General features: G+C 46.7%; 1 protein-coding gene across 1 annotated transcript; it reads right to left on the minus strand.

Moving 5' to 3' along the window:
* Positions 1-331: 331 nt before the first annotated feature.
* On the minus strand, positions 332-17,156 carry LOC103210417 (zinc finger protein 583). The gene is made up of 6 exons (XM_042783032.1): positions 16,842-17,156; positions 5,502-5,628; positions 5,114-5,209; positions 1,072-2,072; positions 741-903; positions 332-363 (listed from the first exon to the last, which is right to left on the minus strand). The coding sequence occupies exons 1-6, from the start codon at positions 17,154-17,156 to the stop codon at positions 332-334; spliced, it is 1,734 nt and encodes a 577-aa protein (XP_042638966.1).
* Positions 17,157-17,997: the final 841 nt, after the last annotated feature.

A 17,997-nucleotide genomic window follows, 5' to 3' on the forward strand; every position in this document is an offset into this window, starting at 1 on the left:
CTTTAGTATCAGTGTTTATTAAGCTGTTACTTTATGCCAGGCACTCTGCTGAGCAATTTACATGCATTGTCTCAGTAAATTTCTCTCATCTTTTGAGGTAGTACCATTATTATTCCCATAACATAAATAAGAAGATTGAAAGTTACAAAGGATAAGACATTCCCCAAAATAAGAGGGTGAAATGTTAGAGCAAGGATTGGAACTCAGATCTTCTGGATGCTGGAATCTGAGTTAATTCTGGTTAAATATCCAGAGAATGAGACAAATGTTGACATAACAGGGCTTTGAAAAGTAGACTGGACCAAGATCTGGGGATAGGGAAGGGTATCTCTTAGGCTGTTTTGAGGATCGTGTGCTTGTCACCTAAGAAATATGCAGTATCACTGAAGGGCTTCAGCAAGGGACAGAGGGTGTGATTAAACTTCTATTTTTAAAAATATGTTTGGCTGCAATGCGGACAATCAAGGGAGACAACAGTGGCTACAGGGAAAGCAATTAGGAAGCTATTTCCACAGTTTCCACATCAAATAGATTGTATCTTAGACAAGGATGATGGAATGAAAATATATTAAAGGGATCACATTCCAGACATATTTAGGAAATAAAACCTACAGGTCTTGGCAACTGACTGGATGTGGAGGGTGAGGGAGAGGAAAGAGTCAAGAACGACTCCATAGTATGAATTCTCTCGTGATGAGCAAGGTGTGCACGCTGCCTGAAAGATTTCCTGCAGTCCTTACATTCATAGGGTCTTTCCCCAGTATGAATTCTCTGATGTAGAGTAAGAGATCCACTATAGCTAAAGGCTTTCCCACAAACATTACATTCGTAAGGTTTTTCTCCAGTATGAATTCTCTGATGTTGAGCAAGGCCTGCATTCTGGCTAAATGTCTTCCTACATTCCTGACACATGTAGGGTTTTTCCCCAGTGTGACTTCTCTGATGTTGTGCCAGTGAGGAACTGTTGCTGAAGGCCTTCCCACAGTCAATACATTCATAGGGTTTCTCTCCTGTATGGACCCTTTGATGTTGATCCAGGTATGCAATCTGGCTGAACGCTTTCCTACATACTTTACATTCATAAGGTTTTTCTCCAGTATGAACTCTCTGATGTTGAGCAAGGTGTGCATATTGGCTGAAGGCTTTCCTACATTCCTTACATTCATAGGGCCTCTCTCCAGTATGAATTCTCTGATGTACAATTAGGTATCCACGATGGCTAAAGGCTTTCCCACACACATTACACACATAAGGTTTCTCACCTGTGTGGATTCTCTGATGCTGAGCAAGAAATGAGCCATTGCTAAAGGCCTTTCCACATTCGATACATTCAAAAGGTCTCTCTCCAGTATGAACTCTCTGGTGTTGAGTCAGGTGTGCAATCTGACTGAAGGCTTTTTTACATTCCTTACACTCATAGGGTTTTTCTCCAGTATGAACTCTCTGGTGTTGAGCCAGGTGTGCATTCTGGCTGAAGGCTTTCCTACATTCCTTACACTCATAGGGTTTCTCCCCTGTGTGTATTCTCTTATGTTGAGCTAGGTTTGCACTCTGGCTGAAGGTTTTCCCACATTCAACACATGCATAGGGCTTCTCTCCAGTGTGAATTCGCTGGTGAAGAGTAAGAGATGAGCTCTGGTTGAACACCTTCTCACACTCATTACATTTCAAAAGTTTCTTTTCTATGTAGACTTTCTTACGTCTCATTTCAACAGATTTTTTTCGATACCTTTTCTTTTTTGGCTCGTGCTTATGAACTGTTTCTTTGGTGGGAATGCTATGTTGTATATCAACCATAGCATCCCGATGGAAAGTTCGCCAAGACTTACTATATTTACTGCTTTGTTCTTCAGTAAGGATTTCCTTATGCACAATCATCAGTTGACTTGAATGTGTCTCCTGGCTTCCCAACTGGCTCTCAAAATAGCCCTCACTGGTACAGTCTTCTCTCAAACTGGAGCAATCATGGTCATAACTGTGGTGGCTTTTTCCTATCATCACCACTCTGGATGACTCTTCATAAATAGCTTTCTTTGATGAAAATTCACTATCTCCAAGTACATGTTCCCAATCTAAAAGACAGCAAGAAAATAAGCATCTTTTGTATTTATGCATTAAAAGTACAGAAACTTCCAGAACAAAAATAGGTGAATAAAATACCTAAGAACTTCAAGGGTGTAGCAGCTCTGAAATACAGTCATGTAGTCTGTAAAGTATGAGAGTATAAAGAATGAGAACTTAAGAAAGCTACGGAAATAAATGAATCGTATGTAATCAGTAAGTAATACCAGAAAAAATAACTAAGAAATCATATGAAATTATAATCATCATTTTATTATCTAAGTTAACATAACAGTTTCCAAATACCCTTTCTTGCCTCTGTCGTTGTTGTTGTTATATGCTGTTGAGTCGGCCTGACTCATAGCGACCCCTCCTTGGGTTTCTGAGGCAGTATCACTACAGAAGTAGGATTGCCCAACCTTCCTTCCGAGGAGTGGCTGGTGGGTTTGAACCGCCAGCCTTCTGGTTAGCAGTCAAGTGCCTTAGGCACTATGCTACCAGAGCTCCCTTCTTGCCTCTAGTTACCCTGTAATCAAATAGGTTAATTATTTTTAAAAAGCTAATTTCATAATGTCAAAGACATGGCTCAAAAGCCTCCATAAGATGCCGAGACACCCTCGGTGCTGTTAGCTGCCTTCGGTTGCACGTGAAACTCTGTGACTAATATTTTGCAGTAAGAAATGATCTTCCTGAAAGTTCCATTCTATGTAATACAGTACATTTTCAATAGGTCCCCAAATCTAAGGTGCCTTGATATAAAAATAATTTTGCATCTAATTACTTTTATTAAGCTAACACAGCTCTTAGTAAGTTTTCCTCTTTCCGTTCCCAAGTCAGATCACCTCATTCCTCTGCTCACATTTATAACATCATACATAGTTCCTACCATCCTCTACAAAGCTCAATATACTCTAGCCCTTGCAGACCATATCTCTGGTCCTCTCCCCCTGGCTTATTCCACTTTAGCTATGTAAGTATCCCTTCTGTTCCCACCAGAAGAACACAACACCTGCTGCTTATCTGCCTGCAAAGGACTTTTCCCAATCTCTTCTTGACTCATTTACTCAATGCATACAATTGTCAGGACTCCTCACATTGTACAATTTAAATGAATGTACTTTACTGTATGTACTTTATCTCTTAACAAAGGTGTTAAGAAAACTAATGGATGGTAAGTAAAGACAGCCTTTACTTACCTAACTGCAAAGTAACCCTCATGGTATATAACAGGATCTCTGCATTCAGAATAGAGACTATCTTCTGAAACCACAGAGGGTTTGCAAAAACTGAGCCACACAGAATCGTCAAATAGCAAAAAAGGAGAACAGGTTCCAATCACTGCCTGATCAAATACAACAAACTATCTGATCAAAATATAGTAAAATAAGAAAATTCTCTTTTAAACATTTCTTGAGTGAAAGGTAAGTAAAAAAGATTATCTAGAAACAGCAAAAAAATAAAAAATTATATATATATAGGAGCTCTGGTAGCATAGTGGCTAAGGCACTTGACTGCTAACCAGAAGGCTGACGGTTCAAACCCACCAGCCACTCCTCGGAAGGAAGATGGGGCAATCTACTTCCATAGTGATACTGCCTCAGAAACCCAAGGAGGGTTCTCTATGAGTCAGGTCCGACTCGACGGCACATAACAACAACATATATGTACGTATATGAATCAGACAGCTTAAGCTATCTTCAGAGGGAAATTCATAACCATTCAGAATTCCACTACTGAATAAGAGACAATGAAACAAAAAGGTTAAGAATTCATTTCAGGAAGGTGAAGAACAAAATAAACCCATGGAAACAGGAAAAAGTCGAGTTAAAGAAGAGAGACTTAGAAGATGGTAACACTGATAGATAAATCCATAAGTCAGATCTTTAAACGAAATAGACAAAACAGTAGCAAACTTAATGTGTATGTGTCTGTGTCTGTGTGATGGAAATTGGAAGTCACCGTAGATGTAAAAGAAATAAAAATAATTATAGGATATTACTGGCTCAAATCCATTTGATAGCCTAAATGAAAAGGATAACTACCTAGAAAAATAAGAATTTATAAAATGTGACCCAAGGCAGAAACTGCTGAGACCATTTAGAAGACAATACAGTGAAAACTGTGAGAGCAGAACTCAGCGGAAGTGCCTTGTTTTTCCAGCTCTCAGGTTTTCCACCTCCAACAAGGTGCAGGCTTACCATTTTTCTATCACTATTAGTGGAAAACATTTGAGTTTTCCTTCTCTGACAGGTTTCCACCTTACACGCGTTCTGGCTTTTGCACGTTTTACTGAACCAAAAAAGTTGTCAGACACCCACTTCCTCCCACAGACCCTGGGATCTGTTTGTCAGAATCTCAGGCCCAGTGATTTCCTTCATTCACTTTGACATCTCTCAAGAGTTTTTGTTTTTTCATTTTGAGTCTCTTATCTCCCTATCCAGTTACATGTTGTATTTCTCCACCTGGAACTTTCCCATCTCAAAGAAACAACCAAACTTCTTACAGCCAAAGCCTAGTCTCCCATCTCTCCCATCTCCCATCTCTTCTGACTTATTTCCCTTATGTGCTGTCACCATCCTGTTACCCAGACTTGAAAACCCAACTGGAAAAGCTTGCTTTCTTGATGGTTTATAAAGTCTGAATAATCCCAAGAATTTAGCAGAGTCTTTTGGTCAAAGCAGAAACTGCACAAGTCTGTCTAAACTAATGAGTACCTCAGTCAGCCTGAAAGGAAGGTGTGACTGGAATGGGAGAAAGGGAAAGCACTGTAGAGGCTGCATTTATAAGATGTGGAATGGATAAGAAGTGGAATGGAGCTACGTGTGCAAACCCAGAGGCAAGGCCAAGGAGAAGCTGTGGATCTGGATCAAGAGTAACAGGAACACAGGCTATCATTAGGTGAAAGAAGACAAAGACAGTAAGCTGGGGCCCAAGCTACAAATGCCTCCGTGTCCTCCCAGTACTCAGGAAGTATCAACTAGGAACTACAACCTCTGAGACCTCTGAGTGTTGATTGGCAGTGGGTTCTGCTTCCCTGGTCTCTCTCACTCACCAGGGCATGGGCCTCCTGTCCCCTCCTTCTTCACCATCCAGGGCGCTTTTCCTTGCTCCAACAATGAGATCACGTCTGGCTTCGATACAGAAGCTCCTGCTGACCAGAAATACAAGGGCAATTAGCCAAGCCCATAGGTCTGATCCTATTCCTTGGTTATTGGGAAGGCAACAACATCATAGGAGGGCATGGAGGAAAAGGTAAAGAATGTGTGAAGAATGTATGAATGGGGGAGATGGACGTGAAGGAACAGTCCAGTGAAGCTGCTGATTCTACAAACTATCTTGGGTTCCAAGAAAAGACATTTTTAGTGGAGCACATCAGAGGCTCCCACTCACGCTGGGCAGCAGCCTTGCGTGCAGGTCTGATTCCAGGGTGCCCTCCTTACCCAGTGACACCAGGCTCCTATAGTTCTCCAGCATCACCTTCCTGTACAAATTCCTCTGAGCAGGTGTCAGCCATTCCCACTCCTCTGGAGAGAAATCTACAGCCACATCCCCAAATGTCACCAAACCCTGAAATGACAGAAAGACATTCTCATTCAGTGAATGTTCACACCCTCCCATGGGCCCAGGCCAAAGAGTTCAATTGTCTGCGCTTCTGGAGAGAAACGCTGCAGAGAGTGGACTTTCCTGGCAGTATGTCAGGCTCTGAGTGACCCATGTCCAGTACACTGCTGGACGCGTCTCTGTGCTGCTTTGTTAGCCTGTCTTGGAAAGTGTGCAGGTTCAGAGATGGTCTCCACTCACAGAGAGTTTACAGTCCTACAGAGGAGAGATGATTCACAACACATACACAAAATCGGGCAACCACAGAACATGATCAACAATCAAGGTATGCTAGCCATGCAAAAATACACAGAGCATTTCTCAAGCTGGAGAAATCAGGATAAATCACACCATGAAAAAAGGCTTCAAAGAAGACGCAGGCCCTAAGTTGAGCCTTCAGAGATGTCACAAGGTCTAAAATCAGCATTTTTCAAACTGCACAGTGGTCAGAATAGACCACTCCCTGGAGAAGGATATCATGCTTGGTAAAGTGGAGGGTCACATTGAGGGAAGGCCCTCAATGAGACTGACACAGTGGCTGCAACAGTGGGCTTAGGTGTAGTAAGGGGCTGGCACAGGACCAGGCGGTGTTTCATTCTGTTGCACACAGGGTCATTATGAGTCGGAGCCAACTTGACAGTACCTAACAACAACAACAGTGGAAGGGGCAGTGTTCCAAAGATATCAATATATAAAAAAATATATATGCTTGTTTCTTGTAAGATCCATTTTCTAAAATTAGATATGTATGTAATAAAAATAATAAATAAGTTTTATAGTGATTTTGTAAAAATATGACTTAAATGTATGCTTTAACAGTACATAGAATGGAATAAGGGGATACTGCATGGTTTAAAATCAAGAAGGGTGTGTCAGTTGTATGCTCTCACTATACTTATTCAGTCTCTTGTGGTTGTTGTTGTTGTTATGTGCTGTCGAGTTGGACCCAAGTCTCTATGTTGAGCAAATAATCCAAGAATCTGGACCATATGAAGAAGAACATGGCATCAGGATTGGAGGAAAACTCATTAACAGCCTTTGATATGCAGATAACACCTCATTTACTGAAAGCACAGAGGACTTGAAGCACCTACTGATGAAGTTCAAAGACCACAGCCTTCGGTATGGATTATACCTCAACATAGACAACAGAAATCCTCACAGCTGGACCAATAAGCAGCATCACAATAAATGGAGAAAAGATTGAAATTTTCAGGGATTTCATTTTACTTGGATCCACAATCAACATCCACGGAAGCAGCAATCAAGAAAGCAGATGCCGTACTGCACTGTGCAAATCTGCTGCCAACATCTCTTCAAAGCGTTAAGAAGCAACAATGTCACTTTGAAGGCTAACCCAAGCCATAGCATTTTCAATCGCCTTACATGCATATGAAAGCTGGACAATGAATAATGAAGACCAAAGAGCTGATGCCTTTGAATCTTGGTGTTGGTGAAGAATACTGAATATACCGTGGACTGCCAGAACGAACAAATCAGTCCCTGTTAGAAGTACAGCCAGAATGCTCCTTAGAAGTGAGGATGGTAAGACTTTGTCTCACATACTTGGCGGGGGGAGGTGGGAGGGACCAGTCCCTGAAGGAGGAAATCGGGCTTGGTAAAGCCGAGGGTCAGTGAAAAACGGGAGACCCTCAACAGGATGGACTGAAACAGCGGCTGCAGCAATGGGCTCAACCATGGCAATGACTGAGGATGGCACGGGACCGCACGGTGTTTCACGCTGTTGCACCTGGACTCACTGTGAGTCAGTGGCATCTGACAACGTGATACAACAAAGAGCAACCAGGAAGTTGAATGATGAGTCAAAACCCCACTGAATTCATGCTTGGTGGCGAAGACAACATTCGCCCGCCAGCTGTCAAAGTGATGCATGTCATCTCACTGATGACACTGTGAGTCTTACACACTTAATGTAAATGCTACCTACTGTTAATATTCTCCATCATTATGAATGTTACAATGGCAACCTAAGTCTTTTGTTTGTAGCATATTAATCATTCATTTCACAAACTCCTCTCCTGTGGATGGTTTTGAATGAATGACAGGCTTACTTTTCAAAACTAGCAGAAAGCTGGACTACAGGAAAATGAAGGTGAGCAAAACCCTCGACTTCTGATGTCTCAAGAGGACGGGGTAGAGTAAAGTAAATGTTTGGCCCCAAATAACCAGCGCCCAGTAGGAAGAAACCAAGAAGTACAATCGAAGTTACTTGGGGCTGGGATGCCTTTGCTTTGGCAGTAAAAAGTGTCCTGAGGCTCAGTGGATAAGGGGCAATATAAGGTTATGTAGCAGCTCTTGGTGACCCGCAAAATTTCAAAAACTGTTGGTAATTTATCATCCTGCCTAAGAGAAAAGACAGCAGTACTTACAAGAATCATCCTAAAAAGCAAACCCACTGCCATCGAGTTGATTCTGACCCACAGTGCCCCTGGAGGACAGAGTGGAACTCCCCCACATCTCCAAGGCTGTCAGTCTTCACAGAAGCAAAGCCCAAGACACACCCACTACCATGGAGTCCATTCTGACCCACAGCGCCCCTAGAGGACAGAGTAGAACTCCCCCACAGGGTCTCCAAGGCTGTCAATCTTCACAGAAGGAAAGCCCAAACCACACCCACTGCCGTGGAGTTGACTACAGCGCCCCTGGAGGACAAAGTGGAACTCCCCCACAGGGTTTCCAAGGCTTCCAATCTTCACAGAAGCAAAGCACAAACCACACCTGCTGCCTGGAGTCTATTGCACTCATAGTGCCCCTACAGGACAGAGTGGAACTGCCCCACAGGGTTTCCAAAGCTGTCAGTCTAAACGGAGGCAAACTGCCTTATCTTTCTCCTGTGGAGCACCTGGTGGGTTTGAACTGCCAACCTTTTATTTAGCACCCAAATGCCTTAACTACTGCACCACCATCGTTCCTTAAGTATCATCCTTGTTGTCAATGTTGGGTGCCGTTGAGTCGCTTCCAACTCATAATGAGCCCCTGTACAATAAAACAGAACACTGCCTGGTTGTGCCATCCTCACAATTGCTGGTATGCTTGAGCCCACTGTTGCAGCCACCATATCAATCCATCTCATCAAGTCTCATCTAGTCAAATAGTGAACATTTCTGAATCTGATAACAAAGTACATCAAAAAATACCTGCCGCTCTCATTAGAGGTACACAAGTGTGCATGCCTAGTGATCAAGAGAGTTGTGAGAACGTCACAGCACAGCTCTCACACAATGCTGTTGCACATGGAATGAAGAATCTTTGCTACGTCATGAAGCAAGACCAGGTTTGCTCCCTGCACACTCAAGCCGGGCATTCTCCTGTGAGATAAACATGTAGAAACAAACCGTAGAAAAGTAGGCATAATAACTGCAGATAATGATGTAGGCTTTTATTATGAACAAAATCATCTTCACATAAAGTGAAACATTCACCCGACAGTTTTATGATACAAACCAGGAAAAGCAGTCTTACTTTGAGAAGCCTTTTTTTGTATTTGTGACAGACCCCCTGACTGTCAGAAAACAGCTCCAGTTAGAGTATCAACTGGGCGTGTCCAAGCCAAGCTGCCCCAGCACAGGGAGGTTCACCTTGGGCAATGGCGTCCTGAGAAAAACCCAATGTGCATGAAGAAAGCAGTAATGAGGAACCGAGCTGCTTGTAAGTGTACCCACCTCCCCACTGAGGGATAGCCTGGGACGGGGTCTACAACCCGCACCGAGGATCGGACCATGTGGTGGAGGAATGTCTTTCCTGTGTTGCTGTCATGTGCCATCGAGTCAGTTCCGACTTGTGCAACCCCACGTGACAGAGAGAACTACCCCATAGGGTTTCCTAGGCTGAAATCTTTACAGGAGCAGATCACCCAGGCTTTTTTCCCACGGAGTGGCCAGTAGGTTCAAACCACCAACCTTTTCATTGGTAAACAAGCACTTAACCATTGTGCCACCAGGGCTCCTTTACTTTCATGTAAAAGGGTCAAACTGAGGCTTCCCACTGGAGGGAGTGGTTCCAGGAGGCACTGGGTCACTGCCGCTGTGCCGCTGACTGTGGTCCTGGGGCTGGGGTCAGCAGGAGTTATACACCCAACTGTGGTCCTAGTGCTGGAGTCGGCATCGGTAATAAACCCACGACCACTATCTTGGGGTTGGAGTCAGTGTCGGCGATAAACCCCACAACCACAGTCCTGGCACTGCAGTCAGCATTGGTAATAAACCCCACGGCTGATTACGTGGTCTCACCTGTTCCAACACATTGTCCCTTCTTGGAAGCAAACACCAGAAGTCTGGAACCCACAGCTAAGAAGAGTAAATCCTCACTGGCCTGTTCCCTTCCATTCCTCACATCACCCCAGGAACATCACCCAGAGAACCAACGTCACCAACAACCAGGGGTGGGATGGTGGGCAGGGAGAACAGGGGCCGACACTTTTCCTCCAAGTCTGAAGCATTTTCTCATCAGCTCCTATTGCTGGGTCAAAACAGTGTAAGTTTAAACATGTGCTGAGATTAAGTTTGGGAAGTCCTAGTCACAATGGAGGGAGCTCTGGTAGTGTAGTGCCTAAGGCACTTGACTGCTGACCAGAAGGCTAACAGTTCAAACCCACTAGCCACTCCTCAGAAGGAAGGCTGGGCAATCTACTTCTGTAGTGATATCGCCTTGGAAACCCAAGGAGGGGTTGCTATAAGTCGGATCTGGCTGGAAGGCAGTGAGTTAGTCACGATGGAAAGGAGCCCTAATGGTGCAACATTTAAGTGCTCAGCTGCCAACTGAAAGGTGGGTGGTTCAAACCCACCCAGTGGCTCTGCAGGAGAAAAGACCCGGTGCTTTGCTGCCATAAAGACAACACAGAAAAACCCATGGGGCAGTTCTACTCACATGGGTCACCATGAGTCAGAATGGACTAGACACCACACAACAGTCTGAAAAGAAAACTTTGTAGGAGTTTATTTCAAAGAAACGAGAGCTGATCTCCACAGCATCACAGGGAAAATTCAGATTTGCCTGACTGGAGACACACACGGACTGCTCAACAAGGGTGCTCTGGGCCAGGCAACATCATCCAGCCGCAAGAGTGAGGCTGTGGAAAAGCATCTGTCAAATCTGAAAAATGCTGAGGCCGAGTATCTTGTGGGAAATCCTGCCCTTTGCCTGGAGGGCTGCCTCATCTCCCCTCCCTGCGATACTCAGCTCCACGTCCCCACCCACTCCTCCCAGCAGTCCCTTCCCACCCCCGCCGTCCTTTCAGCACCCTGCGGTGCTTCCTCCTCTGGACGCCCACAGCTCGCTCCCTCTGGGCTCTGGCCTTGCTGCCCTGCCCGTCTCCTTCAGCAGACAGTGAGCTCCCTGAAGCCACGGATCGAGTCCCTTACTTCACCTTAGGCAACCACAGAATGGCCCAGTAAACCTGGCAGTTGCTGCTGACTCACCTCAACCCCATGTGTTACAGAGCAGAACTGCTCCATAGCGCTTTCAACTGACCTTTCAGAAGCAGATGGCCAGGCCTTTCTCCCGTGGAGTCACCTGGAGGGTTTGAACTGCAAACCTTTCGGTTAGCAGCCAAGCACTTCACCACTGTGCCACAGGGCTCCTTAAACCTGGCAGGATGGCTGCTAAATGTTGATAGGGTAACCCCCTTTTTCCTCTTTTTTTTTTTTTTAACTAATTTTATCTTCTTTTCCCTCCACGTAATGCCTAAGGCATTTGACTGCTAACCAGAAGGCTGGCGGTTCAAACCTACCAACCACTCCTTGGAAGGAAGGTTGGACAATCTACTTCCGTAATGATCCCACCTTTGAAACCCACGGAGGGGTCACTCTGAACCAGATGCGACTCCACAGCAGAGGTTGGGTTTTTTGGTTTCTTCCCTCCGTGATGGAGCCAACGCTACTGCAAACACCCCTCCTGCTGGAAACAATTCGAAATGCTCTCCTTTGTGAACACAACCACACAGGTGGGGCTTAAGGGGCTACGAGGACAACCCAGCCATCTCCAGTCACCCTGTGTTTATAAAGCTCTGCGAACATGAAGCAAGAAAAGGACAAAGGAGTCACAGCTGGGCTTGTCACAGCCAAACCACCTAGCACCAAAGACAGAGGAGGCTTCAGAGCACCTGCAAGTGGACTCCTCAGCTCATGCCACACGTTAATGCTGAAGCCCCAGCCCGTCGCGGGGACCAGGAGCCAGTGCTGGGCTCCATGGAGAAGACCACCGCACAGCCCTCCCGGCTCGGCCTCCTCACAGACCCAGGCCTTGGAAAGCTGTAGCCTACATCTGCTCATTCACCTCCATGTCAGCCAATCAAGTCCCCGTGGAAGAGAAGCCTCTCTATTTCACCATGGCGTCGAATTCCGCCTCTCGTTGTTTCCTGACAGAGTCCGTCAGAGTCCTCTCAGTCTGTGAGAGGTGCTGAACCATTTCCTGAATGAAGATGAAAATGCAGGGGAGGGGGGCACCCACTGGGCTTTTGGGGACCTTCTTTTTACTGGAGAGGAGGAAATGCGGATCAGGTTGTGGGACAAACAGCACTTCATTATAGTCCACAAACACAATGGCATTTCAGGGCAGAAAAATGAGACGCTCCCTTACCTTGGACATGACTTTGAGAATGCCAGAATGTGTGACAGCTCTTCTGTCCTTCCCCTAAGGCTCCTCCTTTGGAGAAGGCAGCGTCCTGAGAAGGTGGAGCTGGAGAGGGTGAAAGAGAGTGTAAGGTGCCAGCCGTACCCTGAGCTCCCAGCATCATCCCCTGAGACAACCCCATTGCCTTTTCTTTCCTTCTCCCTCCTCCTGTTCACCACAGAAGTACACATGGGGTGTCACTGAGGCACTCATTCATAACTACATGTGCCAGTCTCCTTCCTCTGTGCTTTGGAACTCCAAGGTGGAGTATGTTCTGCGCACAAATCACCTCATTTATGATTATACACAGTAACCGCTTACTCTGCAGAATGGCTCTGCCAAGGTACTTCCCCTCTTCACGCATGAGGGCTTCCCCTAGGCAAAGAATCTAAAGTTCTGTGGAGGTTAACTGAGCCAAAGTGGGGTCCAGCTTGGGCTTCTCAGCCCCTCCTCTAGAGGGTGGTGTTGAAGGGGAGTATGTCCCCACCCTTTCTAAAGGATGAGAGAGAAATCCAGAAGGTGGAAAGGTACACAGAGTAGGCATCCGAGGGGCAGGTGGCCTGGAGGACACTGGACCAAATGACAGTCAGGACTCCCTGCTTCTGCTGCTGGCTTATGACAAACCATGCCTGAAAACCAACCTCCTGACTTTTTCCTAAGCAGTTTGCTCAGAGAGAAAGAAGACAGAAACACTGCCTGAACGGTCACCGCTTAGTCAGCTCTTTTCCAACATTCCTTACTGCCGGAAAGTAAACCTACTGCCTCACAAGCAGCCAAGTGGGAAGAACCGCCAGGGTCAGAGATCACAACACCCGCGCTCGAACACCTGATCCTCCACGTGGGCTCTGCGGCCTGCCGCTGAACTACTCCAGGCTTGTTTCCTGTCAATAATGTGGTGCCTACGCCTACTGACTTTGGAGAGGATTGAGATGATCCACGGAAAGCGTTCAGCACGGACTCAGGCACACCTCTGTGTTCATAAAACATCAGTCATTTCTTCTCATGAATAATTTTTCCCAAAGATGGCCATACTGTGTCATAGAGTCTTACAGACCCAGATGCAAACCTCAGCATGGCCACATAAAGAAAGCAAAGCCCCTGAAGTGTGGGAGGTCTTCTCGACCTTGTCCTCAATCCCTCACCCCTCAGACCAGATGAAGAACAGAGAGATGGCCTCCTGTGCCAGAGGTGAGGCCCAGCAGCCTGCTCTGCTCTCCAGGCCCAAGGCTGGGCTCTTCTCTCAGCCTCTCCCTCTCCAGTTCTCTCCCCCATCTCAGTCTCTTTCCCCAAACTCTGGTGCACACGGCCTCCCAGGGTACCCACACAGCCTCCCACCCACCACCCAAACACAGACATACAAACCACACAAAGCCCAGACTGATGGTTCCCGTGGCAGCTTGTGGACACACCCCTGCACTGTAGCACATGCTTCCCCAAACACTGGTCACAGATGGCCACCCTGGGTCACAATGTAACACTCACTGTCACAAGGACCCACAGTGACACACACTGTCACATACAAACCTAAGGTCACACTGTCACAAGAACCCACAGTGACACACACTGTCACATACTAACCTAAGGTCACACAGTCTCACAGTTTCACATGGTCACAGACCCAGTCACACATTCTCAAGTCTTTAAGACCAATCACTCCATCACACACTGTGACACACAATTTCAGTGTGACATACAGTCTCACACAATGACACTGTTTGCAGTCTTACATACACTTTCACTCACCATCACATATTGTCATACACACTCTCAAACACTGTCACATTATCTCACATGTCCACAGACTCACACAGACACACATACTGTTCACACACAGTCCCACTTACCATCAAACTCAAATAGTAATACACTCAATCTGAGTCATACATGGTCTCACAAACAGTCTCACACAGCCACATACATGGTCACACACTGTTCAAATGGTCTCACACAAGTACCATTCACCATCACATACTGTCACACAGTCTCACACAGCCACACACTATCCAAAAACGGTCTCACACAGTCACAGTATTCACACAGTCTCTCACAGTCACACTGTTCAGTCTCATACTATTCACACATGGTCACTATTCACATACAGTCACATACACTCCCTCATGATCATACTCTTCACACAATCTCTCACAGTCATATTATTCACACAGACTCCCTCACAGTCAAACTTCACAGTCTCACAGTCACACACACACTGTTCCCTTGTGGTCTCTCCCGATCATACTATTCTCACTGAGTCCCTCATGGTTACATTATTGACACACAGTCACACACACCCACACTATTCACTCATGGTCCATTATGGTCACCGTACTCACACACTATCTGATATGGTCAGTCACACACACCCACACTGTTCACAAAGTCCCTTACTATTACACTATTCCAGGAGCTCTGGTGGTACAGCACCTAACACATTTAACTGCTAACCAGAAGGTAGGTGGTTCAAACCCATCAGTCACTCTGCAGAAGGAAAATGGGGCGATCTATTTCCGAAAAGTGGAAACCCAACGGGGGATGCTGTGAGTCAGAATTGACTTGATAGCAGTGAGTTTGGTTTTATTCACACACCACTGTAGTGTTCACACAGTCTCTCATGGTCACACCATTCATACTCAGTCCCTCATGGTCACACTGTTCACACACTCTTTCACAGTCACACAGTGACACACACCACACTGTTCACACAGTCCCTCATGAGCACACTACTCACACACAGTCACACTATTCACATAGTCTGTCACTGTTCACACTATTCACAGTCACACTAGTCACACTCCATCCCTCACAGTCTAAAAAGGTCTCCCATGGTTATACTGTTCACAGTCCCTCACGGTCACAGTCACACACAGTCATTGTTCAGGCAGTCTCACACTATCATACGATTCATATTCAGTCCCTCATGATCACAAAGTCACACCTGGTCATACTGTTCACAATCCGTCATAGTCACACAGTACACAGCCACCCTGTTCACAGTCTCACATGGTCACACTGTTCACACTCAAGTCTTTCACAGTCACAGTGGCACACACCCACACTGTTTACACAATTCCTCATAGCACACTATTCACAGTCATACCGTTTACACAGTCTCTCACCATTCTCACTATTCAGTCACACTATTCTCAGTCACAATATTCACACTCAGTCCTCCACAGTCTGACAGTCTCTCATGGTTGCACTATTCACAATCTCTCACTATTCACAGTCACACTATTCACACTCAGTCCCCCACAGTGTGAGTCTCTCACAATTTACTGTTCAAAGTGTCTCACTAGTCACAATCACACTATTCTCACACAGTGACACTATTCACACTCAGTCCCTGATGGTCTGACAGTCTCTTTTGGTTGCACTGTTCACAGTCTCTCACTATTCACAGTCACACTATTCTCATATGGTCATACTATTCACACTCAGTCCCTCACAGTCTGACAGTCTCTCCTGGTTACACTATTCAGAGTTTCTCACTATTCACAGTCACACTGTTCTCACACAGTTATTCACACTTAATCCCTGTGTTAGACTGGGTTCTCTAGAGAAGCAAAACCAGTAAAGCTTATATGTACATATAGAGAAAGAGAAATTTATCTTAGGAAAATGGCTCACACACTTAAAGAAGCTGGCAAGTCCCCAGTTCTTGGATCAAATGTCAAGCTGGAGGCTTTTCCTGATTCATGCAGCTGCAGGGGCTGATGAACTCAAGGTTGGTAGGCAGTATACCAGCTGCTGACTCCAACAAATCCCAGCTGAATGGCGGATTGTTCACTCACGGACAGCTGTAGGCAGCACAACAGGAGCCCGATCCACAAAAGAGTGTCTCTTCTCCCAGGATGTCCATAAATATATTAGAAGTAGCCCACACCCCTAGGGAAACTCCATTTCAATGGATTGGCTGCTCAAAACATATACATCCGATCCTATCATGGGAATAACCCACATCACAACTTCTTAAACCACACAGAATTGGGGTCCAGCCAAGCTGACACACAGCTCCAACTATCACAGTCCCCCACAGTCTGACAGTCTCTCATGGTTGCACTGTTCACAGTTCTCACTATTCAGTCACACTATTCTAACATGGTCACACTCTTCACACTCAGTCCCCCACAGTCTGACAGTCTCTCAGTTACACTGTTCACAGTCTCTCACTATTCAGTCACACTATTCTCACAGTCACACTATTCACACTTAGTCCCCCACAGTCTGACAGTCTCTCAGTTACACTGTTCACAGTTCTCACTATTTAGTCACACTATTCTAACATGGTCACACTCTTCACACTCAGTCCCCCACAGTCTGACAGTCTGTCATAGTTACACTGTTCACAGTTCTCAATATTCACAGTCACACTATTCTCACATGGTCACACTATTCACACAAGTCCCTCACAGTCTGACAGTCTCATGGTCACAGTTGTAACTGGTCCTACTATTCACACTCAGCCCCTCACAGTCACACCCGGTAACGCTGTTCACAATCCAACATGGTCACACAGTACACAGCCACAGTGCTCACACACAGTGTCTCACGCGGTCACACACGCTGTCACAGGTCGCCCTCACACACGGGGGCGCGGCTGCTCCCGGCGCCCGCTCCAGCCCGGCGATCCTGCCCAGGCGCGCGCGCGCGCTCCCAGACTCCTCACCGCCGCCTCCCTCCGAGTCGGCACCGGCTCCGGGCGGTCCGCGGAGGCCGGGAGCCGAGCGCCCCCGCGGGCGAGCCGGGGCTAGGACTCGACTCCACAGCCAACTCACAAAGAGGCCGCGGCGCTTGGGCTGGCAGCCGGGCCGGGCCGCGGGGGCCGCTGGGAAATGTAGTCCGGGGCCGGGCGCAACGCAGAGCATCCTGGGACTGGTCGCCGAGAACGCCGGCCCGGGCTGTTAGTTCTGGGTCCAGAGGACTCCTCTTTAGTTTGGAGCTGTTCCTGCCGCCTCCCCCACCACGGCCTCCAAACTCCAGCCATGACCAAGCCGAGTCCTCTTAGCCCGTTGGGGCTGCGGCTCCCCGTCGAGTCCCCGACCGAGGTCCTACCGGGGCCGGCTTGGAGTGCGCAGGCGCAGCTTGCTCTCGTCCCGTTACACTCACCGGGTGCGGGGTCTGGACGGAGCTCCGCGGGGGCGCACGCAGGGGAGATAGCAACGCTCATTAGCGGGAGCGCGCTCCAGGGCCCTTGATCGGGCACTGGGTGGACCCAGCGTTAGGGAGACCGTGCTGGCGCCGTGCGAGGGCGCTGAACGAACGCAGTTCCCCAGCGGAACTTAAGTAGGAGCAAGGGAGAGCTGGAGAGGGCCCCGGGATTTTGTACGTGTTGTTGAGAGTTCTAGCTGACCAAGTTTTCTTTATTTGTATTCTCTTTCTTTCCTCTCTTTCCTACACACTGTTTATTGGCTGGTTAGTGAGCGCCTGTTGTATGCCAGGCACTGTTGTAGGCGCTGAGGGTACAGCAATGAACAAGCAGACAAAATCCTTGCCCTCATGGAGCTGCCATTGTGATACAGAAGGAATGTAATTTAATATGTGTGTGTGTGTATACTAATATATAATGGAGTCCTGCGTGGTGCAGAAACGTTGGAACTTCTAGTCCACCCAGTGGCTCCTTGGAAGAAAAGTCTGGTGATGGATTTCTGAAAACTCAGCCATTGAAAACCCAGTGGACTGCAGTTCTGCTCTGACACACGTGGGATC

This window comes from Orycteropus afer, unplaced genomic scaffold (assembly GCF_000298275.1).
Source record: "Orycteropus afer afer isolate SDZICR_OR568_19922 unplaced genomic scaffold, OryAfe1.0 scaffold00610, whole genome shotgun sequence".
In the NCBI taxonomy this organism is placed as follows: domain Eukaryota; kingdom Metazoa; phylum Chordata; class Mammalia; order Tubulidentata; family Orycteropodidae; genus Orycteropus; species Orycteropus afer.

What these genes read in the sequence shown, in the direction of transcription:
- LOC103210417 (XM_042783032.1), bottom strand. Translation starts at nt 17,156, where the DNA reads ATGCTCTGCGTTGCGCCCGGCCCCGGACTACATTTCCCAGCGGCCCCC. An exon ending in TAGGAGCCTGGTGTCACTGG is followed by an intron (nt 5,210 to 5,501) that starts GTAAGGAGGGCA and finishes TCTGGTCAGCAG; the next exon opens with GAGCTTCTGTATCGAAGCCA. An exon ending in TGGGGAAAGACCCTATGAAT is followed by an intron (nt 364 to 740) that starts GTAAGGACTGCA and finishes CATATTTCTTAG; the next exon opens with GTGACAAGCACACGATCCTC.